The sequence below is a fragment of the Otolemur garnettii genome, unplaced genomic scaffold (assembly GCF_000181295.1).
Source record: "Otolemur garnettii isolate 467f Iridium unplaced genomic scaffold, OtoGar3 scaffold00047, whole genome shotgun sequence".
Classification (NCBI taxonomy): Eukaryota; Metazoa; Chordata; class Mammalia; order Primates; family Galagidae; genus Otolemur; species Otolemur garnettii.
Genome location: NW_003852442.1, coordinates 553,245 through 580,257, shown reverse-complemented (window position 1 = coordinate 580,257; position 27,013 = coordinate 553,245). Strand labels below are relative to the sequence as shown.

Sequence of the window (27,013 nt, the reverse complement as noted above, 5' to 3'; positions counted from 1 at the left end):
TGTTCCAGTGCAATGTGGGCTCAAGGTGGCCACACAGTGGGCTCTCCTCCTCGTTCACCCTGACCAGACCTCACGGCCTCTGAGCACAGCCAGGCTGCCAACCTGGGCAGCCAACTCACACAGCCACGAGGGCCACTGAGCCAGGGCACCAACCTTTTTATTCACCTATTACTAGATACAAATATTTACCAAGTGCTTGCTTTAGAGCCGTAGTGCATGGGCAGAAGGGCAATCAACTCCCTGAGCTTCAATGAGCTGGGAATTTGCCTGGCTCTCCTGACTCCCAGATCACACTGATACCTGAAATATGCACTGTGCATATAAAAGGGAATAATGAATACTGGGAACGTGCCAATCTTACCCAGACTGTCCGACTTCTCTCCCTGTTAATACACATGCACCTGCCGCTGACATCAGGATTTCTCATTTACTCAAGTTTTGACCCAATAACAAGCACACACACCCAGAGCACAGCCTACCGTCTCATCGTTGCATATTGAATGGATCTGGGTGCCAAACATCACCGCAGTGAAAGTGAAAAACAGAAGACCCTCAAGGCACAGGAAGATCAACAGGATTACGGTTATTGGAGGTGAAAAATCACTGCATTCTGTGAATGAGAAAAAGCTGGTATAACTAGACATCAGAACCCAACAAACATCTCAAACTCAGGCTGGCAGGGCAGACAGCTCCAGCAAGACTCCTTCAGTGCCAGCCCTCGGCCAGCTCCCACGGAGGGATGGACATGCTGACTCTGGACACAGGCACCTGCACTGCTCTCCAAAAGGCAGAGGCAGGAGGCCCTTTCAAGCAGAGTTCATACCACCATCTCCTGGCCAGCAATTTCAAAAGATTCTGTATTACCTACGGTTCCTAGTGAAAATGTACATGTCTATTAAGTTGCTTATTAAAATCCAACTAAAGCTGGATTAGATAAGAGCTAGATAAGAGTCCTGTATCTGCACTTGTGAGCTATCCTCACAGGACTCCCCACCAGCTCCCGAGGTGAGGGGGAACCTAATTAAATACCCATGGCAAGGTAATTCAATGCCTGATTTTACTACACTTGTTTGAATCCACTCATGTTAAGTAATGCAAAGGACTGCTCTGGAAAGTGTGAGCTACCTAACTAGAAAGCAAATACAAAGTTTGGTGGAAACAATACTAATTTATTTCCCTGTAGTCTCAAAAATCTGCCATAGAAACTAAACTAGCAAAATGGTGGTGCTGAAACTTCACCATCTTCTTTTCTTTACAAACTCAATTCCTGAATCAATTGCAAGGATTTCTTCCAAATCTTTAAAGCTTTCCTCGTTCCCCTCCCCCGCAGCGTGCCCTTGTAGGAATGACAGACAGAGTCGCAGCTTACCCGTCCACTGCCCTCGGACACAGGAGATAAACTGAAACCCACAGAGAATCAGAGCGTGGACTGAAGACAGAGCTATGTACATCTGGAATGAGGGGGAGCTGGTTAGTGACTCGCAGACAGCTACCTTCCTAGGAGCAAAGGCTGGGGAAGCATTATGTTTACGCTTCCATTTTATTGGTCAGAAAAAAAAGAAGCGATAAATTGCAGTAGTTGACATTTGCCTACCCAAGACCATATCAGACCAAGTAAAATAATTCTCTAGAAATATGTTCAATAAAGCCAGGTACAGTGGCTCCCACCTGTAATCCCGGCACCCTGGGAGGCTGAGGGGGGAAGATCCCTTGAGCTCAGGAGTTTGAGGCCAGCCTGAGCAAGAGTGAGACCCCATCTCTACTGGGCATGGTGGCAGGCACCTATAATCCCAGCTACTCAGGAGACTGAGGCAGGAGGATCACTTGAGCCCAGGAGTTTGAGGCTGCTGTGAGCTAGGCCGAGGATGAGGCCATGGCACTCTGGCCCAGGTGACACAGCAAGACTCTGTCTCAAAGAAAAAAAATATATACGTGTGTGTGTGTGTGTGTACACACACATTATAGAGAAATAAGCTCTAACAGACTTTAGGAGAATCCTACTAACAGTGGTGACTTAGGGCGTCTGCGAACACCTGAAATGACATGAGCTCATCTCCGCCCGGGGCTGCTTCCCACCCCGACAGCACGGTGCTCTTAACAGAACGCGGATCCCACAGAGAAAAGTGAAGAGACACTGGTCTGGCCTTAGAATAAATTTCCCTGATCCAGATCTGATTCAAGTTAAGGAATTTTTAATTCAATATAATTCACTACAAAAATAATTTTACTTACAGTGAAGAGCACAAAAAATCTCTGATTCTTTTCTCCTACACAATTGTTCACCCACGGGCAATGATGGTCCATTTTCCGAATACATCTTTTGCAAATACTGAAAAGGAGAGTGTGATTTTCAGTATTTCATGCTGAGGAGACCAGAGTAACCAACCAAACGTAACCCAAGGTGGAGGAAAATTAGCATAAACATTCTCATGCCTGTGTCAAAGAACATCTAAGACACACTCACTAGACTTCTTCAGAGTCTATCATTTTAATGCATTAGCTGTTTCCTGTGTCCTGAGCGAAATGCTCAACGGTCTAACAGGTTGAGAGGCAAAAGTTATGCTCAGCCACATTCCACAGGGCTCCAGACTCTCCCGGGGGGCTGGACCTCGCATGCCTGTCAATACTGTTCCTGATTCTGCACATTTCCAAGTTGCAAGTCTACTTCAATTAAAAAAAAAAAAAAATCGACCTTTTGCCTTCAAGGAAAGGAAAATTCTTGGTATCTTCAAACTCTTCATCTCAAATCAGCCACCTCTATACCCAGGCATAAAGTCGTCATGTTTTTACAGTTGTATATTATTTTTGCCCCAAACATCCTGTATATCCAGTTTTAAATAACTATTTTTTTTTTTTTAGAAATAGCTTGTGCCATGTAGTTACATTGGGGGAACGTCGATGGCAGCAGGTTTCTTAACTCCACTAGACTTTCGACAACAGCATCTCCGCTGTTCCCTGACTCGGCTTCTCTCCTGACCTCTATCACACCCAGCTTCCCAAACGTTCCCACTTCGTCTTTTTAAGCAGATCAATTGAAGAATAATTTACATACCACAAAATCTCACTCATTTTAACTGTACAGCATGACGATTTTTATTATATTTACACAGTTGAGAAACCTTGTGCCCATATGCAGTCACGCCCCAGCCCCACCCAAGACAACCACCCATCTGCTCTCCCACACGGCTTTCTCCTTTATTCACTTTCTGGCCAGACTGTGTGGATATAAACTTTCTAGAACTTTCAGAACAGCCAGAAAGTAGCCAGAAACCCCCCTCATACCTCCTTCCTCCACGCAAGGCCGTCTCCAGCTCAGCCCCATTCGTCCCTCCCGGTAAATCATGACCCTTGGGTGAAAGGCCCTGTCACTCTGACAGTACAGAGACATGTGACAATCACTTCAAGCAGTGGCGGAAGACCCCAGACTGTCGAAGTCCAACACCTGAGATCAGTGCCCAGCCCTCTAGGACAGACGCACTGCCTCAAAGTCAGGAGTGGGCAGAGGTGGGTGAAGTGGACAAAGGGCAACCAAGACCAGCAGGGGGTGAGGAGAGAGCCAGAAGTTCTCCATGAGCCGACAGTCCAAGGACATGTAAACAGTTAGACCATATTTTTCTGAAATGCAATAACTGGTATCTGAGAGCATATCCAAAAGAACCTTGCGTCTACCCTGCAACACATCACACCTGCTGTGAACAAAAGCTAACACTGACCGCCCCTCTATTCATCTGGCTGGAAGGAGCCAGGAGCAAGAGTGAGGGAAGATTCTAGGCCTTTTTACGGGACTCCACACAGGACGCGCCCAGGAGGGGCCAGCCTGAAACTTTCTCTGGTTATCACCCCACAAGTTCCCTCGGAGAGGAAGGGATTCTGAAGTCTACACTGTCTCCCAGCTCCTGGCAAGACCGAGGCCTTAGCTGGCATTGGCCCTTGGCCTCAGCTCTCCACCCGGGAGGGAGAATGGCTGTGCGGAGGCCGCCTCTGCTCCGGCGCAGCCGCGGTACCTGCAGTGGTGGGCGCGCTCGGGCTTGATACAGCAGCACTTGGGACACTTGTAGATCACCTCCCCCGGCTTCAGCTGCAAACTCTCCATGTATTCTTTTGTAGCATTTCCTTTGGGTACTGCCCCCTACAGCATAATAGCAATGTATTTTAGTGGGAGAGAAGGAAAAGTTAAAAAATCAACAAATGTAGGAATTAATCTTAGATTTTATAGATCATCTAATAATTTATAATGCCGTGGTTGCCACTTGAAGTCTGTTAAATATGAAAAATTAACTATTAGTTGGGTAGGACCAGAAGTTTTATTTTCCACCAAAAATATATGTATTAAATAAACAAAATCTCTTATTATCCTCTTTATAAAGTGCTGAATCACTTGAGTGTTTCCTAGCTTACTGCTGGAGGCAAGGTCTGTTCGCACACAAGGGCGCAGTCTCGGGCAGGGCAGGGCAGGGCGTTTCTGTCAACACCGTTTCCCTCTCACCCTTCTAAGGGAGAGGGGTTTAACTATTAAGTCCCGCCAGGGTTTTCCTATCAGGGGCAGGAAGGGAACAATGAACAAAGCAATCTTAAGAAGGACTTTATCTGTGTTGAAGTTTTGCAATACACTGTCTCTATGCCAACCTTCTCGAAGCATTCACAGGCCTGGCAACTGCAGCCCAGACCACCTGACTCAGTTGTGTCTAACATGAGGCAGTCTCTTGGGAGCAGTGTCAGAAGGCACAACCAGGCACTTGCCTGCACCCCCAAATGCTGGAGGAGCCAAATATGGGCAATGGGAGAGCACTGGCAAGACACGTTAGGATGCTGTGAGCCGCCAGCAAGGGGCAGAGCACCAAAGGCCAAGAGTTACTTGCTCAGTCCCAGGTCCACTTGAGACCGGACGCAGGGCATGAAGCCTCCTGCACAGCGGGCAGCTGAGGCCTGCACTGGCCACAACAGGGAAGGCTTTGCTCTCTGGGCAGTAGAGATGCATAATGGAACCCAGGGTTGTGGGAGACTGTTCTGGAAGCTACAGCAGGGTGGAGGAAGACAGGCAGACCTGCCTGGGAGATGCTAACGTGTAAGGAAGGGAACATGGTCTTCTACCGTTTCTCCACGGGGAGGGGGCACACTTCGTGCAGAAGTGCCCGAGTCTGGGCAAGCTGACCCCTGATGACATCGGAGTCCAAGGGTGCAGTGGCTCCACAGAGACCAAAGGAAGGCCTGGGAGACCATGGAGGTGGACGCAGAAGCCCCTCGGGACCCTTAAAGCTACAGACCAAATCTCTGCATCACCCACATTTCAGGTGCACTCCAGAGCCAGAGCCTACTGGATTCAAGGGCCCAGGAGGCAGAGCTGGCCAGAGGCAGCGCCAGGCAGTGAAGTCCCTGAGAATATAAGCGGGGACAGGAGGGGACTGAACGGCAGATGAAGTGTCCCCACCTGGACCCCATCACAGTGAAACATGGATAAGATCCTAGTTTTTCTGAAGACTCAAACTGCCTCCTTAAGGAAGTTCAAAATATTAAGCATTTAAATTTTGTCTTTGAAAATTTAGAACAAGGAGAGCATTTTACTTAACTTATATACCACAATTTGGAATTTTTAATCAACTTTCTCCATGAATCCAGGAATCCTGATGATGGTTATGATTTTATAAAATCTCATAAACTCAGGTGTTGAGTCTTTAGTAAGAGGAAATGGTCCAGAATTTAAAATTCCAAATACCTAATCTTTATGAAAGACACTTTCCCACAGTAAGCAAATGTGCCATCAGGCACAATATGCTTCTGGGAGGCAGATACTCCAGTTCTATCCATTTTTCACTTATGACCTATGTTATGAAGGGGTCAAGTGAGCCTTAAAGACTTGTGCTCCTGCGTGGGATTCAGGAGCTGCTGGTTCCAGGTGCTCCTCTGTTATTCACTAGGCAGCAGGGAGAGCCAGGGCTGAGTGTCTCTTGCCTCTGTCCTCCTTCCCAGCAGTCCCAAAAGCCCATGCCACAGCCTGCCAGGGGGCCAGAGGCACCCCTGCCCTTGGGTTCCTCACATTCCTCCAGCCTCAGTTTTATGCACAAGGACTCCCAGTCATCTCTGTAACTGTAGTATGGCTGACAGTGACATCCAAATGGACAAAGAACTCAAACAGATGTTCCTCCAAAGAAGAGACAGGGACGCCCGACGAGCACATGAAATGATGCTCAGTGTCATCACAGGTCTGAGAAATGCAAATCAGAACCTCAGTGAAGGACCATGGCACAAAGGATGGACAGTTACAAGTGGTCAAAGATGTGGATGCAGCTGGCGGGATGTAAAATGGCATGGCCACTCTGGAGAAGGGTTTGGCAGTTCCACAGAAAGCTCACACAGAGTGGCCACATCATGGCAACCCCAGGAGAAATGAAACCTCCATCTATGGAAAAAACTGGTATTTTTTTACCTTCAACTATGTAAAAACCAATGTTCAAAGCAGCCTTACTCCTAAGGGCCAAAAAGCAGAAACAGCTCAGATGCCTAACAAGTGATAACGGCTCTAAACACTGTGTGGCACCCACACCCCAAGCATCACTCAGCAATGGAGAGGAACCACAGGCTGAGGTGTGTACAGTACGAACCTCAAAGATGGACGCCAAGTGCACAAAGCCAGACACGGACGGCCACATACCGTGTGCCTCCCTCCATTCGGGTGAAACGCCAGAATATGCAAACCCCGGAGAAAAAAGCCGACCAGTGGGTGTGGGATCTGGGGTGTGATGGCCAAGGCAGTGAAGCTTCTCTCTGAGATGATAAAAATGTCCTGAAATCGACTGTTGTGACGGCTGCACAACTCCACGGAGCTGCTGGAAACCCCTGAACTACACACTATACAAGGCCGACTCTGGGGCAGTCAGAACACCTAGGACAGCCGCGAGGTCAGGCTTCCCCTCTGCCGCACACCTTCCACCCACGGCCCTCATTCAGCATCCCCTGCAGGGACACAACAGCGGCAGCAAGCCGAGCCCCGGGGCAGCGCCCTGCACACGCCCGCCAACCACTGCCTTGCCACCTCCAGCTCTCAGGGTCCCTGTGAGTTCTGAGGGCTCCTCCCTACAGGAGGAAAAGGGGTGGGTGCGGCAGCTGGTCTGCTCAGTGGCCAGAGAGCCCCAAAGCAGAGGAAGGGACAAGTGGTCTCATTAGTTGCAACAAACTGCCAAGAGAAGCCTCAGTTTGCTGACCCTCCTCCCATGTCCCCACCCTGCACTCACAAGCAAAAAAGCTTTGTACAGGGCCCGCTGTGGTGGCTCATGCCTGTAACCCCAGCATCTGTAAGTCCAAGCCAAGCGGACCCCTTGAGCTCAGGAGTTCAAGACCAACCTGGGCAAGAGTGAGACCCCCATCTCTACTAAAAATAGAAAAACTAGACAGGCATTGTGGTGGTCACCTGTAGTCTCAGCTACTCAGACGCTGAGGCAGGAGTATCACTTGAGCCCAGGAGTCCGAGGATGCCGTGAGCAAGGCTAACAGCGTGACACTCTAGCCTGGGCCACAGAGTAAGACCCCATCTCAAAAAACCAAACAACCCAGCTTTGCACAGACATGGTCTCACCATACAACTGTCCATGAAGGATGGATCTGGCCCACTTTTAACAGTCCAAGCAGGTGGTCAACAGTGACTAGGCTTTTCCTACAATGAAATATTCTAGTAAAAATCTCTGACCTGGGCTCTGTCCCTGTCACTCTGCATAATCTAAGTGCCCACTGTGAGGTGTTTCTCTTTCAGGAAGAAAGAGAGAGGATGGGGATGCTGGGGATCAGGAGCAGGGCTTGGCTGGAGAGGGAGCCTTTTGCTGCATAAAAGACAATGAGATGACCCTTTAGAAACCCCTGAAAACCCGTCAGGGAAGAGACTTGGTTATGGTCAAAGACTCTACAATTTCATCAGACTTCCAAACCACTGGCAGACTTTGCTTCCAAGTGTGTCCCCAAGGGACCGCTCCCCAGCTGACCACTGGGTTGAGCCTATAATACTATCCTATTCCCAGGGACAGGCTACCCAAGAACCTTTCTAACCAAACAAGAGATAAAGTAAATAACATCTGTCAAAATCTCTTGTAATAAAATTCAGGAAAATCCACATATAAACCAGCTTCCATGAGGCTGATCAGTATCGGTTCATTCTCAAGAGAGTCCTAATCTTACACATAAAGCTACGATTGTGCCACTGCACCCCAGCCAGAGACGGAACGAGGCTCCATCTAAAATTAAATAAATAAAAAAGTTGCACAATAAGACATTAACTTCTCACTTCCTCCTTTAGAGAAGCTTACAAATAGACACAAGCCCATTAGATTCCACGTTATAAACCAAGAATCCCTGTAGCAGTGGTTGAAAATCATTGTTTTAAAGCAGTGAAAAGGCCTTTTTTTCTTTTTAAGACAGAGTCTCACTCTGTCACCCTGGGTGGAGTATTGTGGAGTCATCACAGCTCACAGCAACTTCAAACTCTTGGCCTCAAGTGATCCTCTTGTCTCAGCCTCCTGAGTAGCTGGGGCTACAGGAGCCCACCACAACACCTAGCTATTTTTAGAGACAGGATCTCACTCTTGCTCAGGCTGGTCTTGAACCCCTGGGTAACCCTTCTGAGCTCTGGGGGAGCCTGCGACCTCCGTCTGGAGGTGACTGGTGGCTGAGCTACAAGGACCTGTGTGGTGGCCCCTGATGTTCTTCCCTAAGCAAGGCGATGCCTCAGAACCCAGAGAAGCAGCCGTACACCAGTGTGGAAACTGGATCAGGCAGCCCACAACACGCTGGGAACTAACAGCAGTTCCCAACTAACAGCTCTGACCCATCCTTGTTCTTGGCCTGAACATACGCTTCTTGTTCCCACACACCAGTAGCGTCCTCCCAGGGCACAGTACCTAAATGCTACATGCCTGGCTTCCGCCAAAGTGACAGGACACACCAGATGAGGGTAGGACTCATCCTTCCTCTGCTTTGCAGGCAGGTTGAGCCTTTACCTTTTACCAGCTAGCTGAATACAACATTTGCAACAGACTTTAGCAGAGACATAACAATGAGAGAACTACAGGGTCAGAAAAAAACATCTCGCCTTGGTCCAGAGAAGTTACAATTAGTAGCTTATGGTCAAAAGACAACTGAAAATGACTTAGCAAAGTGGTGAAACCTAGAAACCAGGCCTCTCAGCATTCAGTCCATCCTTTCGAGAAACAATATTTAAACTAGAAGTGATGTTAGAAATTATCGAGCACAAACTCTTCATTGATTTAAGCAGCCCAAGCCAAGCGCAGTGGCTCACACCTGTAATCTTAGCACTTGGGAGGCTGAGGCAGGTGGATTACCTGAGCTCACAGGTTCAAGACCAGCCTGAGCAGAGTGAGACCTCGTCTCTAAAAAGCAGCCAGGTGTTGTGTCCCAGCTACTCATGAGGCTAAGGCAAGAGAATCACTTATAGCCCAAGAGTTGGAGGTTGCTGTGAGCTGTGGTGCCACGGCACTCTACCAAGGGCAACAAAGTGAGATTCTGTCTCAAAAGAAAAAAAAGTAAAAATAGCCCAGAGGGATAATATTAATGTTTTCTATCAATACACCGTGAGATCACTGGTATTTAAGCAATGCTTCTTCTCCAGTAAAGATGTGAAATATGCTACAGGCCTGAACCCAAGAATTCATAAAAACCTGAGGTTATATGAACAACAGGCCCCTGGCCACACAGCCTGGCGTGACACGCCAAGTACTCACAGGGTCGGTGAGCATGGTCCGCAGGTGAGACGACAGGGCGAGCACAGCCAGGCAGTTGAAGATGACCCCGTTGACCACGGAGTACCAGAAGTCTTTGGAAGGCAGCAGCATGACAAACGTCACCACAAAGTCTGCATAGACGACCAGAAGCCACGTCATGACGGCACAGATCATGCCACAGCTGTCACGTATGAACCAGACCCTGTCTGCCATGTCAGCCTCAGAGGAAGAGGAGGATGACGAAGAGTCATAATTGTCGTTTTCAGTCAGGAGAGGATGATGCTCGACGTCCCGGAGCCTGTGTCCTGATGGCTGCATGATGTCCCCGACACACCCTGGGGTCAACACAGAGCTGGTGAGGCTCGAGAGAGGAGCACATGCACTCATACAAAGCTGACAGGTGTGCACACACTGGGGCACAAGATGCCGGGAACATGACGCGTTCCTCAGCTACAACATTAGCCTACGTAACACGGCAGAAAAGAACATAAAACTTGACTAGCTAAGATCTGAACTTTTACATCTTTCACCTAACGACTGTCTTACTCTGTACCGCATAGTAAGTCCCACAGTATAGGTTACGCCTGTTTATAGAAACTGCCACACACAAGGATAACGCAAAGCACAGCTAGATGCAGAGTCCCCCGCACCCAGGCTCCCTCAGGGTGGACAGACCCTGTCGTGCCCATCTACACTCTGGCTACCCGGCAGCCCACTGGGCAGCTGCTCAGCGCAGACAGTAACGGAGGGCGTGGAGAGAGCAGTGAGGCGATGAGGGTTCCCCACGCACCTGCACCAGCTCCCTCATTTCTCTGTGGCTGTGTATCGTGGTAGGTCCCCACTTTTCTCTCTACGCTTCTTGACTCTATACTGTGCTTCTGGAATGTCTCCTTCACCTTGATTTTAATCTTTCTAAAGTCTCCTTTGCTTATTAATCCATTTTTTATGAGCTACTCTTTTGATACCTTTCTCCTATTCCCTATACCATCTGATTTCCAAGAACATACAGGGTCCAAGGAAACTAAAAAAAGCTGCATTTTTCTTACTGTCTTCATGGCTTCTTTAAATTTGCCACCTTCTCTCTTCAGTGTCTGATGTAAGAGTTACAATGCTCATGACAGATGACAAGCAGGAGAAAGGAAGAGCCACAGCTGAGTATGTCTGAGCTTCCTCACAGGGGGGGAAGACACCGACAGGCAGGAGCTCTCCTGGCCACTAAGCAGCCCGGGGGCAGAGCGTGTGGCCTCTCCACTGTGAAAGGACAGTGCTGGGCACGCAGGGCGCAGGTGCTACGGCTGACAGTGTCATATTGGGGCTGGACTTTCCCCCCTAAATTCAACTGGAACCTAGCAAGTGTGAAAACATCTAGTAAATGGACTTGCTGGGGAGTGTTCAGGCTCCAGTTTTTTTGTTGTTGGGTTTTTTTTGTTTGTTTTTTGTTTTGCAGAATTTCTCTCTCAGTATAAAAATACTGACAGGTACAAGAGAAAAATGAAATGGTTTTCCAAAGTCAGTAAAACAGCTCTACTCTTGAGTCAGACAAAAATGGCTTCTAAAAATGTTTAAGTAAAAAAAAGAAAACAGTTTAAGAACGCAGAAGAAACAGAAGAGCAAAACAGTCTGGGCAGCCCTGACCCACGGCTCTTTCGGGAGCGTTCGCTGGTGAACTCTTCCCCAGCTGTGCACTCAGTGCCCTGCAAACCCCTCTGTGGAATCCGTCACCCGGGATGGTGATGGGTCAAACACGATGCTCACGTGCTTTCGTGACAAATCTGTAAGGGCCACCAGAAGTCAACAGGAGAATAACCTGAGATCCAAAAATCACTTTATTTTCAAGACAGCAGTCAGTGAGCACAGCAAGGGTGGCCTGGGCGACTCAGTTCTCTGCAGCAAAGCAAAGGGGCATCTGCCGAGTCGTGGTCTCTACACTCACTGATGCAACAGGAAGGGAGGGGAGGAAATGAAGAAACCATTCCTCCACTCGGAGGTCATCTAAAAATACCAGGAACTGGAGAGCAAACAGCAGCGTGAGATGCCACACTAAAACGCACCCACTGGTCGGTGAGGACACGTGCTCGCTCTGCGCTCAGCACCACGTCCCTGCTACCTCAGACTCTCAAAGCCGTTTCCGAGGGACCCCACGGCACCAGCGCTGACTGCCGGCTGCTGCCATCACCGCTCTTTTCCTTAACGGCCACGTAACCGGATTGCATCACATTCCTGAACCCAAGCGCTTTATCTCCACATTAAATAAAGGCCTGCTTCCCAGAACACTAAAGCAACGCTGCACGATTTAAGGGGACAAGCACACAGAATACATCTTTCCATTTTCTTTACGCTTGAATACTCGCCTCACCTTGCAACACTGTAAACTGTCATTCAACTCAGGGGATGCTCCCCCTGGAGACAGCGTCCCTTCAAGGACAGGACAACAGGTGAAAACAAAGATGTACTTGTTGCCGGTGACCTTTGTGCCCCTGCATCTGTGTTTTACCACTCACTTTATATTCGCAAACACGTACGAGTTAAAATCAGCTGTGAGAACGGAAACCGTGATTCAACACCGAAGTAGAGACGATCTACTTACCTCACCAGTTATTTCTAAACATCACTTGGACATTTTGTGCCTTTTCTTCAAGATCTTAAGGTGCATACTGTCCTATGTGATAGGATCTGAAAGATAAGAAAATCTGATCAGAAAGTTATTTATGATAGAAAAGTACAGAACATATCTTAGGGTATGATTTTTAGGGCACATATGAGCAACGTAACACGACACTTTACATGTAAAGTTCTATCATTCAGAACTATCCTGAACTGTGAAATCACTGCTGGACTGAGCTTTGATTCCTAGGTATACTGATAATCCTAGAAATCAAGCCATTTATTTAAAATGTTTCCATTTTGCCCTTTTGCTTTTTCAGCCTCAGTGTTAAATACAAATCTATAAGCCAAAATCCCTCAACAAAGATCCCCAGGGATAATCCCGACCAGTCCGACTAGCCCACACTTCTCCCACCAACCAACTGGCTTACTAGACCCACTAAAGAATTACAGAGAAGACAGGAGGGGAAGCCGGAGAGGAGGTGCTGGCTGGGACTGCAGCCTTGCTGGGCGCAGGAGCTGGGACGTGAGGGCGCCCCACCCACTGCGAGCTTCTCAGCACGGCTCCCACATGGCTCTGAGAATGCTGCACACAGGGGGAGTAGAGAAATCCTCTCTCTTTTTTTTTTTTTTTTGGCAGTTTTTGGCCAGGGCTGGGTTTGAACCTACCACCTCCGGCATATGGAGCTGGCGCCCTACTCCTTTCAGCCACAGGCACCACCCAGAGAAATCCTCTCTTGAAGAACTAATCTGGCCTGAGAGAAAAGGTCTAAAGACATAAAGAAGCAGGGTAACCCCAACAAAAAGGTCATATTCACTGCAAGACTTTTCCAAGATAAGGGCCAGCAGGAGACACCCTGCTGGTGGACAGAGAAGTTCTAAATGCTTGTCACAGCTCCGTTATAAAAATGAAGAAAGCCCAAATATGTCTCATGAACGACAAGGCTCAAGAAAGAAACGGAGAAAGGAATTCAGAAGAGGCAGATGCCTCAGAGAGACTTCAACAGCACACAGCCCTACTAACTATTCTGAAAAATAAGAGAAAAGATGTTATCTGTGAAAGAAAAAGAGGAACCGTCTGAGAACTTCCTGATTATTGAAAAATAGAAACATGACAGAATTTAAAAAATGTAAAAATAGGATTGGACAAGCACTTGTAGAAATCTCCCAGAAAGGAGAACAAAAGAACAAAGAGGAAGCCCTAAGGAGAGGATATAAGACACAGCGAGGGATCAGGCCAGGGTGTCCACCTTCAAACGCAGCAGAGGGCCTGCCAGGGTGTCCACCTTCAACCCAGGGTGTCCACCTTCAAATGCAGTAGAGCGGCCTGCCAGGGTGTCCACCTTCAAACGCAGCAGAGGGGCCTGCCAGGGTGTCCACCTTCAAACGCAGCAGAGGGGCCTGCCAGGGTGTCCACCTTCAACCCAGGGTGTCCACCTTCAAATGCAGCAGAGGGGCCTCTGGAGGAAAGGGCAGGTGCAGCCGGCATGGTGGGGGCTCTGCTCCGCTTGGGCTGGCTGGCTCCCCCGCACCCTCTAGAGTTCCTCTGCTTAAGCAAACCCTCCTTGCCGTCTGCTGTGTGAAATAGAGCCCCACTACACTGCAGCTGGAATTGGGGGGGGAGGGGGCAGAGGGGGAAGAGGCCCAGGGGAGAGGTGGGCAGAGTGTCCTGCCAGGGACATATTCTGGTGTCTCCTGATAACCTAGAGGTACTCAGTCTCTAGCCTCCAGTGTGCCCTGCGGCCTCTGTGAAATCCCTTAGGGCTCACAGGACAATCTTCTGTCCCACCAGGCCTTCAGCAAATACTGACACACCAGGGGTTACCTAACTTATTTCCAGCTCTGAATCCTTTTTGGACTTTTTTTTTTTTTTTGAGACGGAGCCTCAAGCTATCCCCCTGGGTAGAGTGCCATGGCATCACAGCTCACAGCAACCTCCAACTCCTGGGCTCAAGCAAGTCTCCTGCCTCAGCCTCCCAAGTAGCTGGGACCACAGGCGCCCGCCACAATGCCTGGCCATTTTTTGGTTGCAGCCATCATTGTTTGGCGGGCCCAGGCTGGGGATTCGAACCCGCCACCTTAGGTGTATGTGGCTGGCACCTTAGCCGCTTGAGCCACAGGCGCCGAGCCTCCCTTCTGGACTTTTTAATAACAAATGTGGCCAGGAATCCCAAACTGTTTACAGTAATGGAGGGGAATTATAAATATTTCTTTATTTATAAATAATAATAACTTTATTCAAGTATCTATGCAATTGCCAACAACTTTATATGCTTAATAATATTTTGAACTATTTTCCAAAGAGTTTATCTTAGCAAAGTTATAGAATCAAAGACTGGTTTGCAAAATATAGGACAGCCTATTGCAGGCATAATCTACAGCAGAATTTCTAGAATGAGACCAAATCCCCATTGTTTTAAGAAATTCTAAAAAGTAACCAATACAATAACCACTTTGAAAAGCGGCCTCGCACTTTCTCAAACTTAAACACCTCCCCTGTGACTCAACAATTCCACTTCTGGATATTTAACCAAGAAAAAAAATATGAACACAAAGTACAGAAACTGTTCATAGCAGCTTTATTCATAATATCCTCAAACTAGAAACAAATAGCAATAGGAGATAAATAAATAAACCGTGTATTCATACAATGGCGTACTTCTGAGCACACGAAGGAGAAAATACTACTGATCTGATCACCGACACGGACACATCTCACAAATACGAAAGCTAAAGGAAAGCAGGAGACGCGGAAGGCTGTGTGCAGGGGGCTCCACCCGGACAAGCCAGGAAAACTAACTTATTTTGAAAGAAATTGGAACAGGGGTTTGAGCACAGGAAAAATGAAGAGAGGCTGAAAGTTACGTGCTGAGTTGATGGACATGCCCGTATCTGCAGAGGGAAGGAGGTCACACAGATACATGCACTTGTCAAAGCAAAGTCCATGAGGCATCTTTAAAAGCCCAAGAAACTGTATACTTAAAGAGACCTGCACAAAAGCAAGACCCCATTGTCTAAAAACTAGCCAGGCTTTGTGGTAAGCGAGCGCCTGTAAGTCCCAGCTACTGGGGAGGCTGAGGCAGGAGGATCACTTGAGCCCAAGAGTTTGAGGTGCTATGAACTATGATACCACAGCAGTCTACCAAGGGTGACAGAGTGAAACTGTCTCAAAAAAAAAAAAAAAATCATAAGAGAAAAAAAATACCCAGCAAAGGTACACAGGGCAGGTGAGGGTGGAAGGGTGCGGCAGAGGGCGAGTCCCAGGGAGTGTGCAGATGCTGCTTTCTTCCTGTGCAGTTGCATTCCTGAGTCAAGACCCTGTCTTAGATTTACTTTTATCTATAACTTTAAGCAAATTTCTTTTTCTTTTTTTTGTAAAGACAGAGTCTCACTTTATCACCTGGGTAGAGTGCCATGGCGTCACACAGCTCACAGCAACCTCCAAATCCTAGGCTTAGGTGATTCTCTTGCCTCAGCCTCCCAAGTAGCTGGGACCACACGCCCGGCTATTTTTTGTTGCAGTTTGGCCAGGGATTAGTTTGAACCCGCCACCCTAGGTATATAGGGCCAGCGCCCTACCCACTGTACCACAGGCACCTCCCTCAAGCAAGTTTCTTAAGCTTTCCTCCTTTTTCCCTTGACTATAAACAGGAGATTTATTCTCATAAACACACTAAGAACAAATAAGTAAACAAAAGGGGTAGTATTCTTTGGTGATCAGTTACTATGAAAAAGAATCAAGATGCAGTTATTACTGCAGTATTGCAGTTATTACTGCAATACTAAGAATGTGACCCTAGAGTCTGATATTCATGTTTATATCAAAATACTGTTCAAAGTCATCATGGCTTCACTATTCGTATACCCACTAAGGACCTATGAAAAACAGAAATAAGGGAATCTCTGTTTCAAGCACAGAAGTAGCACACAGAGCAGAACCCAACCCCAGTGAGAGACAGCTACCTAACTCAGACAGGGAGTGAGGGCGTCCACGCACACTCTCTGCTCCAGCCGCAGGAGTCAGGACCAGCAAAGTGGGAGTCCAGCCTTGTAAATCATGTGCTAAGCACCACCCCCAAATCAGGAGTAGAGTGTCATAAGGGACAGGGATGACAACAGCTCATTCTGTTTGAAGGAACCAGAGAAGTGTCAGTAGAGGTGACAGCATGGGAGGGTCCTGGGGGACCAGCTAGGTACAGGCAGCAAGAGGGAACCACCACATGGGTCCCAGGCAGGGTGAAGCTCGGGATTCCTTTCAGGGCAGTGTAACTATCCTGTTCTATGATACTGCGATGGGACACGCGACGTTATGAATGTGCCCAAACTCTCAGAACCTTATTATACCACAGTGAATTTTAATGTACGCCAATTTAAAAAATCATTTAGGAGGTCAGGGACCTCGGGATGAAATCCAGACTGTGACAAAAGACTAACCGTATGACAAACACATGAAAATTTCTGCAGGAGGCAGGGAAAGGTGTCACCTGGGACACTCAGGCTGTGAGAGGGAGCTGCAGAAGAAAGGCGACACCAGCACTGTCATTTAGTTGTTTCCCACAGACTGTGACAAACAACGGTGAAACCGTCATACTCATACTCTGGAACAGAGGAGTTAAGTGACATACGGCAGAGGGGAAGGGCCAGGCTTCTCGCTGCTGGAGTGGAAGGTTCCAGATAAGCCAGGGAGGAAGCCAGAATGACCATGTGGGAGTCGATTAGAGGTGGACACCTGAGCATGAACTCACATTTAGTACAGATACAGTCACATGTAGAATATGCGTGGATGCCAGTGTATACGTGGGCGGGCTCACACAAAGATTTACCTGCTCCCTTGGTAGAGAGGGCCTGGCAGCCACACCCCAAAGGCCACCAGCGTATCTAACACCCAGGTCTTGGTTGTAATTTGTGGTACCATTCTCCACTAAAATAAAAGGAAGCAGGGCTGAGGCAGGAAATACACAAGATGAGCCTAGAGCATCTTGTATTGCCGGAAAGTAAGACGTATTCGAAACACATCCACACACGTATATGATGGGGCGTGTCAAAGGGACACAGGAACTAACCTGAAGAGCTCTCAGTGGCCGAAGGCAGGACCATTTGTGCAAAAAAATAAAACACGGCATTACAACCCAGAATAAAAAATAAACATCCATGAGTCCATACTGATTAAATAAATAACTAAATAGGGAGAATACAGTAGAACTGACCCCCTCCCTATGCTGACCACCTCCTTGAGTTGACCTAATTCTCCTAGATTGGACGTGCACCGCATGTGCGTGTCAGTACAGCAGGCCTTGTTCCTTATGCTGACCAGTGTGTTACAGTCCCTTGGGAGGTCAACTCACAGAGGTTCTGCTGCACACAAACCTCTTGCGGGTCGGGCGTCTCCACACCCCTCAGCGTGGCTGTGCGCAGTGACGCCCTTCCCACGACACAGTATGGAAAAGGGGAGTGACTTTACTGTGTACAAACCTGACACACAGGCCCTCAGCCAGGTGACCGAGATCATCCTCCACAGTGGAGTCCTGTCGATGGCACATAACCTGGATATGAGATGAGTTAGGCTGGGGACAACTGCCGCACCCACGCTCTCACTCCACCCGGCAAACAGACGCAGCCTCAGATAGCCTACCACGTCCCCGGCTGTAATATGCTCCTCAATGCTCCCTCCATCCACTTGCAATCCTAAAATATTTAGCATGCTGTACAAAACCAAGATTTTCTTCTCAAATTACTAAACCTAAAGAACAGAATATCAACTTTCAAGGAAAAAAAATCCGACTATTAACCCAACTGAAGTCAGGTCTCAATAATATGCTAGCACATCATCCATGCTGTGAATAATAAGTAACCTTCCTTAACCTTTCTAGCAAGGCCTTTTATAATAAAATATTTAATCAGAGGCCAAGCAGGGAGGGTCACGCCTGTAATCCTAGCACTCTGGGAGGCTGAGTCAGGATGATCCCTTGAGCTCGAGAGTTCAAGACCAGCCTGAGCCAGAGAAGGACCCTGTCTCTACTAAAAATAGACAAATTAGCTGGTCATTGTGGGTGCCTGTAGTCCCAGCTACTCAGGAGGCTGAGGCAGGAGGATCACTTGAGCCCAGGAGTTTGAGGTGGCTGTAACCTATTGTGATGCCACTGCACTCTAGGCAACAGAGTGAGTGAGACTGTCTTTAAAAAAACTTTTTTTAGGGCAGTGCCTGTGGCTTAAAGGGTAGGGCACTGGCCCCATATAGCAGAGGTGGTGGGTTCAACCTGCCCCCCCCCAAAAAAAAACACTGCAAAAAATTTTTTTAATCACTCTAAAGTAGCACTCAGACACTGCTGATCAAAAAGAGGGCAAACTGAAAGAACACACAAACCAAACAAGGAAACGACCCAGCACAGCAAACACCCCTCTCGTGAGCACAAGCGGACGGTGGGCAGCAGGGGACATAACAGTGTGTCTCTTTCACACTCACACCTCAGTCTCCTCCAGAGAGATCTAGGCACTGGGAGGACCCAGGCCTTGCCCTTTCCCCTTCATCTGCATAAGGAGATCTCAGTCCCAGGAAGTTTTTTTAAAAAAACAAACCCTATGTCTGAAAAACTCCCAACTGCTAATACACTAGTGAGCACCTGTATTCAACCAGCCACCCAGCAACTCCACTGCAGATAGGTCAGGGCAGAACCTCCCCCCCCCCCCAAATTGTTCTGACCCCATCTCGATAAGCAATGCCACACCATCTAGTTACTAAGGTCAAAAACCAAGCACTCACCCTCCACTTACCTCTTTCCCCCTCCTCCAACCCATCAGCAGTCCTGTGGCTGTACCTCCAAAACCCATCCCAAACCCACTTCTTCACACACGCAGCTGTCCACTCCCCCAGATCAAAGTACGTGAGCACCCACCTGGGGTGCACTCAGATCACCTACTAACCAGACCTTTCTACCCTGATGCCTCTGCTTAAGAATTCAGTTCTCCCATTCAGCACCCAGTGTGGCCTTTCACAGATAAGTCAGTCCCCAGCCTGCACCCATCAATGACCGTCTTTTCAGTCAGAATAAAATCCAGCAGCCCCTGGTTGCTAAAACCCACCCCACCCCGAGCCTGCTGACTACATTTCCTGCCCTCCTGTCTAGCTAGCTGTCTTGTTCTTTTGTCATCACCTTGAGGAATGTTCCAGTAATATCCCAGCACGCCCCAGCACACTGCGAAGTCCACAAACATTTGTTGAGTGAGATAAGTAGGGGAGGGAGGGTCAAGTTTAGGGTGGGGAGAACTGCAGCTCCAAAGCTCTCACTGTACCCTGCAAACAAACACAGACGGGGAGGCACAAAAAAGATGACGTGAAGCCCACAGGATGTGAGAGGACGTAAGACCACAGGAAGGAGGAGAGGACCAGGGGTCAGAGGCAGGGGAGCCTGGGGGAAGAGCAGAGCAATGTAAAAGGGTGAAGAGGGGAAGGGGATGGAAACAGATAAATCCCAGTGTACAGGGAAGTCTCAACCTTGGTTCAGAAAACACCTGCAGGGCATCTCAGCCACAGCACGGAGGCGATGGGTGGTCTCCAGGAAATGCTGACCCGGGTACCAAAGGTCTCACTGTATCCCCATATTAGAGCCACAACCTGACCTAACTGAGAGTGAAATGGAACAGATTTTTTTTAAATACAGCATGGTAACTAAACCCTCACGAACTATAAATCTGGAAATAAGAAGAACCCTGAAAAAAAAAAAAAAATCCAGTACCTGGAGTTCCAAACCTCTGTAAATGTCCTGCCCAGGGAATGACTGAGCCTGAGTCAGACTGGAATTCCCGACCTCTGCCACCCCTTCCTAAGTAGAGCCTCTCTGTTTAGCATGAAATGCATTTTTGTAACACCAGTTTCACCAGAATTCAGATGACTATGAAAATTTGATATGCTAGTAATATATTTAGGTCTGGTTACAAGTTAGGGACAATGTTAGGATATCTGAGAGTGAAAGGAAAGGCTATTTACTGAACAGCTACTATGCGCCCAGCTTTTAGGGTGATGGTGCACACATGATTCATTTAATCCCACCGTCACCCTCAAAGCTAGGCTCTATTACTAGCTCATTTTCAAAATTTAGTCTTCCAAAGAAGTGAAGTAACTCGCTCAAACCCTCTGACATTAAAGACGGAGTCAGGACTGTTTTGACTCCAAAGCCCACCTTCTTCCACTAAAATACACGGCCTCCCCCAGCACTCACTTGTGGAGAGGACATTCTGTAATGAATAAAAGGAATATGGGAAATAAGGAAGTGGAGAGTTCAAAACATTTCAATGAACTATAAAAGCCTGTCTCTAGCTGACTGCCCCTCCTCACTGGGTGCTGCCAAGGGACTGCACTGCTCCCCAGTGACCCAAACCTCTCGGCTTAACACAGAGGCAGGCTTTTTTTCTAAATCAGCAACATTCCTCATACACCTTTAAACCTCTAGACACAACCTTCTCCTTCACACTTACAGTTCTAACTCTCCTCACCAGGTTCCAGTGACCCCCTCCATGTCTCCCTCCTGGAGTTATCAGAAATCACAACACTGGTCACAAGATCACAGCACAGGTCACAAGATCAGCCTGCTCCCAAACCTGCTAGAGTTGCCTGTAGGATTCAAGGCTCTGAATCTGGCTCTTCCGACCTTTCCAGGCAATCTCACCGCTCTCTTCACCCAGGGCTCATTTTGATTCCCTAACCACCTCACTGCTGGCATCTCTGCGCTCCTGCTGTTTCCTCCAATTAGAATTCCTTGTCCCTCTTTCTTTCTGCCTAGCCAAACCACTTATCAGTTTTGTTTTGTTTTTTTTACATAAAAGAGTAGCATATATTTTTATTATACAACATTTAAAAAAAATTCTTTTCATAGAATGTATTTTCATGTTGGGGTTCTACAATGGGAAAATAACAATGTATTACTTATACATCATATTTATGGACAGATTATTTTAGAACAAGTAAAACACATTTGAGGATTAAGTCTCAGTTTAGAATTTATAGTATTTTGATACATCTACAAGGGGCATCGAGTTCTTACATGGAACTCCTCCACATTCCGAAGCTCTCCACGCTTTGCTTCCTAGGATTTAGGAATTCAGAATGTGAGAGAGAGATCAGTATTTCCTAACTTTAGAGTTTCCCTAGGATATGTAACCATTAGTCGCTGGCATCCACTGAGCAGAGAGGGATTTTTTCAAAAATTAAACCATCCAATTGTCTGCAAAGTCATTACTCGTGAATTAACTGTCTTTCCCTTTGTCCCTTATTCTCAGAACAAATATAGAAGTCTGATCATGTGTGACAGTATTAAAGCTGAAATCTCTTAGACTGATAAAAGGCAAAAGCTGCATAAAGTTTTGCTAAACTGTTGAGTCTTGTTAGAAGTTGAGAGACAACTCCATTAACTCACTATAATACGAAACTCGGTCTTAACATTTGTTGGCCATAATACCTCTCAAAGCTTTCCCTCAAAAATCAACATTTGAAAATAACCACATGATTGTAACAAGAGCTTTGTCCACCAATGGACTTAATTATTTCTTCCTTATCATGAGCTGAATGGCACGACAAAGCAGAGGCAAAGAGGCATGCAATCGATTCTTAAGGTATGAAGTCAAAAAGGTCAGAGTTTCCACAGCATGGCGTCAGCTCTGCAGATACCCACATCACGATAGTTGAAATAACAAAGCCCAGCAAAGGTTAAAGCTGAAGGAGTCAGCAGGCCTGTCTTGGCAGCTTTCTGCGATGTGTCCCCAGGAACACAGTCAGTAACAACTTGTCCAAGGCCCCAGTGACTGTGGAGAGTCAGGGCTGCAGCCAGGGAGTAAGCAGTCCATTGCAGAACAAGGATTCAAATAAGCAGCTGGAGCAGGCCCAGGAGCAAAACACTGGCAAGCCTCTCACTAGTCCAGTGGAGAGACGCAGCCTGGGAAGCAGAGTGGTGGCTCCGTGACAGGTGTATGTGCTGCACTCCACACCATCCTGGGGCAGGTCGGTCCTGGAGAAACGCTGAGACGTAAGCAGGTCTGACCACTGAGGTTCGGAGGAACAGAGCTCAGCCTCCTTGGGCACCGCAGAGGACACTCAGCCTGCAAAGAGCTGCCATATCGCTCCGGAGGGCTCCATTCATCAGTTTTTAAGTACTACTACCTACAAGGCACTGCAGAATACAATGTTTTCAAAACTATAAGGTGCTGTACCAAAATAAGGAACTGCCTGGGCCTCATAAGAAGTCTAGATTTTATTAGGGAATTAACAGGATTTTACCGAAATATTTTTCAAGAATGGAATGGAACTTAATAGCAAGCAGGGCTAAAATTAACAAAAGAAAATGTTTGTTGGGCGGCGCCGGTGGCTCAGTGAGCAGGGTGCTGGCCCCATATATCGAGGGTGGTGGGTTCAAACCCAGCCCCGGCCAAACTGCAATAAGAAAATAGCTGGGCAATGTGGTAGGCGCCTGTAGTCCCAGCTACTCAGGAGGCTGAGGCAAGAGAATCACCTAAGCCCAAGAGCTGGAGGTTGATGTGTGCTGTGATGTTAAAGCACTCTACAGAGGGTGACAAAGTGAGACTCTGTCTCTTAAAAAAAAAAGAAGAAAAAGAAAATGTTTGTACACAGAGGCAAAGGAGCCAGCAAAAGAAAAATCAAAGAAGCAAGGGACAGTAAATGATGAGGTCACAGCCCCTTAACTGAAAGACAAAGCAAACAAGAGAGTTACCATCAGGAAACAGGGACTTTCTTCCTCAGAGGCAAGGGGAAATACTTTAGTTAGAAGGAAACTGAGGTTGAGAGAGCTCTCCCAATGGCCTGTGTCTCCTCTATAATTTCGAAGGGATATTCATTCATCAATGGCAAAGCAAATAAGTACACAGTATCTCTAAGTAGGAAGAAGACTCAAAAAGGAAGCATTCTTTATAGTGAAGAATTGAACCTTACCCAGAAAAAACGTCTGGCCTTTGCCCTCTGCTAACAATGATTTAGGGTGTGATCTGGACACATTAGAAAAACCAGTGATGTGATTTTAGGGCGGAGGCTTTGGGTCACATATTCTCAGTCTATCTGTGGAAACTGAGACCAACTATGTGGGCAATCATGTCTAAGTAATGGAGCCCCGATAAAAACTGAAGACCAAGACTCAGATGAGCTTCCCTGGCTGGCAGTACTCCATACACACGTGCATTGCCATACATCAATGCCAGGAAAGAAGTGTTTTCTGACTCCACAGGGAGAGGACAACAGAAGCTTCCCCATTTGGTACTTCCCTTGACTCCACCCTATGAACTTCTTCCCTCGAGTAGTTTTAATTTGCACCCTTTCTCTGTGGTGGCTGCCTGAAGTCCAGCAACTCAGGAGGCTGAGGCAAGAGGATCATGTGAACCCAGAAGTTTAAGGTTGCTTTGAGTTATAACACCACAACACTCTACCTAGGCAACAGAGTGAGACTCTGTCTCAAAAAACAGACAAACAAAAAAATTGTTCTTGCTCAGGCTAGAGTACCATGACATCAGCCTAGCTCACAGCAATCTCCAACTCCTGGGCTCAAGCAATCCTCCGGCCTCAGCCTCCCAAGTAGCTGGGACTACAGGCGCCTGCCACAACGTCCCTCTATTTTTTTCTGTTTTCAGTAGAGATGGGGGTCTTGCTCTTGTTCAGGATGGTCTCCAACTCCTGAGCTCAAGGGAACCATCTATCTTGGCCTCCTAGAGTGCTAGGTTACAAGTGTGAGCCAGGACAGCCTGCCAACAAGGTGACTTTTAAAAATGTGACTTAAAGAAAAAGCTGTGAGGTGTCATCAAATAGACGTGATTCTTCATGTGTGAGGTGAAGAGTTTAAAAAGAAATAATTACCTAAATCTATGGACCCATTTGAGACAGTAACAATAGCACACACAACAAATACATTTGCTACATCAAGCAGATTGCAAGCCAAATACTGTAGCATGTATTTGGGCAGCACTGTGCACAGGCTATACACTAAAAGACGCTACGAGGCAGGCAGCCGCCTCAGCAGTTCCTCTTACACTGCCAATTTAACTGCCGTAATAAATTGGTTATTTATAAGCTAATAAAGTGAATCTATCTGACAGCAAAAATCGACTTAGTTCTAGAAGCAATGACACCTCAAGAGAGATGAGTGTTACTGCCCTAAAGGCTGACCTGATTGTCCCAGATACCCTTTCAGGTAACTACTGACCAAGGATCACTGACGTGGGGCAGGTGGAAACACAACAAGGAAGCCCGGCAAATAATAAATAAGTTAAAAATGTAAAGGGGGAAAGAAGTTAAAAAGGTAAAGGGGGAAGAAAAACAGGAGCCTTCGAGAAGGCACAACGCGACGTTCAAGAAAGCTCATTTGTAATACATGCCAATAAAAACACTCTCTACGGTTTACAGAAGGGTTTATAGCCACTCTATAACAATAACCCCATCATTAGCCACAGAAGGGGAAAGTGTGTCTGGAAGAGCTAAGCGTCACGACCAAGGTCAGGCAAAAGGCCTGAGCTGCAATTTGGGAGAGATCAACCGATGAGCGACAAGGAGACACCTGCAAGGGAAGTCCGGTGCGGGCACAGAGGTGCCCCCAAGGAACTCCAGAAGGTCGCGGGCACGCGGCGGGCGGAGGACAGGGGGCAGTGGGGCTGAGGGAAGAGCACGCCCGGGGCTGGGAGTGGCCGAGAGAGCCGGGCGTGAGCAGCCGGCCCGGCCCAGCCCGCTGCACTCACCCGAGGCCCGGGCGGGGTCGCCCGGCGCTGCGGCTCCTCCTGGTCTGCGGCGGCGGCGGCGGCGAGTGCAGCGGCCGAGGCAGGGACGCATCATGCGGCCGCGCTCATGGCCGGGCTGGAGCGGGCCCCGCGGCTCGGCTCGATCCCTTCAGTCCCACCGAGCCGGTAGCATCGAGGCGGTAGCGGAGCAAACGCCGGAGCCAGGAGCTCTGGTCGGAGAGCTGGGCGGTGCGACCCCCGGAAGTGAACCTGGCGAGGTCAGCGGCATCGCGCGTGCGCACTATTCGCCGCGCTGCTCCCGGCGTCGGAGAGGGACGTGTGGGGCTGTTTGTAGAGACGCGGAGGGCAGAGTTCGTCTGGACCGAGGCTCTTACAGACCGGTAGTTGCTTGGGAAGAGGTGTCTGTTAATCAAGACTCCCTGGCCAGAAGAAAGCGCTGCACTCTGCGGAGCTCCGGAAGAGAAAGAAGGAGGCCTACGGGCTGCCGCAGGGTCCACGCCGCGCCGTTAGGCTGTCAAACCAGGTACCGCGTTCCCGGGCCGTGGGGACCCGAGCCTGCCGCGGCCTCTCACAGCCAACTTTAGGTGTTGTCTGTCCGGTGTGCGGTAATGAGAAGTAAGGAAATGGGAAAAAAGGGGAAAGGAGTGGAAATGACTGAGCCAGAAAGCAGTTGGGAAAAGGGAGAAGCTCCCTGGCCTGGGCGTGGAGACCTGACTCCCGGGGTCCGCTGAGTCTCCGCTAGAACATGGCTACGCTCCCTTCCTGCTGATAAGCCCTAAGGTTTTTCAACATGTATTTAATTTTTTTGGATTACCTATCATACCGGGACCGTTTCTCCAGGGCTGGGAATTAGGCGCTCGATTAGTGTTCGTTATTAAACTGGTAAGTAGTGTGTGTTGTTTGTTAAGATTGGTGAACGCAGTAGTGAGAGCTGAGCACTGTCTCGGACTGACACTGTCTGCAAACCGCCTTCTCACGTCTTACCAAAGTTCCTGCTCCCAGAAATTCTTATTCCAGCCAGAATTTTGGAAGCAAAGTATGCATCAAATTAGCAAAAGTCCGGCTTTAAAAGTTTAAAATTTATGTGACTGTGTCTTGTGCATCTGTATATTCAGAAGGGTGCTATGCATTCAGTCAGCCCACCTAGGGCCTCCTCCCTCCTGGTATCTTAATCCTTAAGGAGGTAGGTCTCCAATCAAAGGCCAGTTCATTTTGCATATCCTCAAAGAAAGAATGGTTATCTCTGGATAACACCAACACTGCAAGCAGCCACTATGCTTGGCGTGCACTTGCTATTAGCAATGCTAAGAGCGTATCTTTTTTTAAAAAGGTAAAAGCATGACTCTGATACAACTATAAGATGAACTTGTGTCAAAGATTTAATTTAAGTAAATTAATGAGGAGGCCATATGTCTGATGCTACAGTTTGTTCAGAGATGAATCCAAAAGGTAAACACAGACAGGGAGTTTGCTTAATAAATGCCAAACTGCCTTCCTCCACAGTGGGGAGGGGAGTTAATTGAACTTCTGCCAGACAAGATTCATCTGTATGTCTAATGTCGATTGGCATTGCTACCAATTCTTTACAACCTCTAGAGTTATAGATAGCTTAAAGACAAAAAAAAAAAAAAAGACCCCATGGAATCAGAAAACCTGGAAGAGTGTGCTAGATAATACCTGCTTGTTCGAACTGGAATATGTCACCCCAAAATATTCCACTTTGACATAAAATGTTTTGAGATGAAGGCAATTAAGAAGGAGCAAAGGCAGGAAAAGCTTTCCTTCTTTTTCTGCCTAAAGGCAGGGTGCAGACTCTTCTTTACTGGAGACACTGGACTCTTTTTTTTGAGACAGAGTCTCACTGTGTCCCTCTGGGTAGAGTGCTGTGGCATCACAGCTCACAGCAACCTCCAACTCTTGGGCTTAAGTGATTCTCTTGCCTCAGCCTCCCAAGTAGCTGGGAC

At 47.9% G+C, this 27,013-nt stretch overlaps 1 protein-coding gene and 1 pseudogene across 2 annotated transcripts in view; both read right to left on the bottom strand.

Annotated features, from left to right (window-relative positions):
- The window catches only part of ZDHHC7 (zinc finger DHHC-type containing 7), a 28,170-nt gene extending 2,876 nt beyond the window's left edge, over positions 1–25,294 (bottom strand). The window contains exons 1-7 of one of the 2 annotated variants that reach the window (XM_003791288.2): positions 25,050–25,294; positions 12,310–12,395; positions 9,723–10,057; positions 4,005–4,129; positions 2,233–2,329; positions 1,370–1,451; positions 480–610 (exon numbers count right to left, since the gene is read on the bottom strand). In XM_003791288.2, the coding sequence (XP_003791336.1) occupies positions 480–610; positions 1,370–1,451; positions 2,233–2,329; positions 4,005–4,129; positions 9,723–10,040 (753 nt within the window). In that variant the 5' untranslated portion in view covers positions 10,041–10,057; positions 12,310–12,395; positions 25,050–25,294. Of the gene's footprint in view, positions 1–479; positions 611–1,369; positions 1,452–2,232; positions 2,330–4,004; positions 4,130–9,722; positions 10,058–12,309; positions 12,397–25,049 lie in introns of those variants that run through there. The other variant, XM_023514126.1, reaches the window with a different exon arrangement.
- Positions 21,215–22,432, bottom strand: LOC100944627 (annotated as a pseudogene).
- Positions 25,295–27,013: the final 1,719 nt, after the last annotated feature.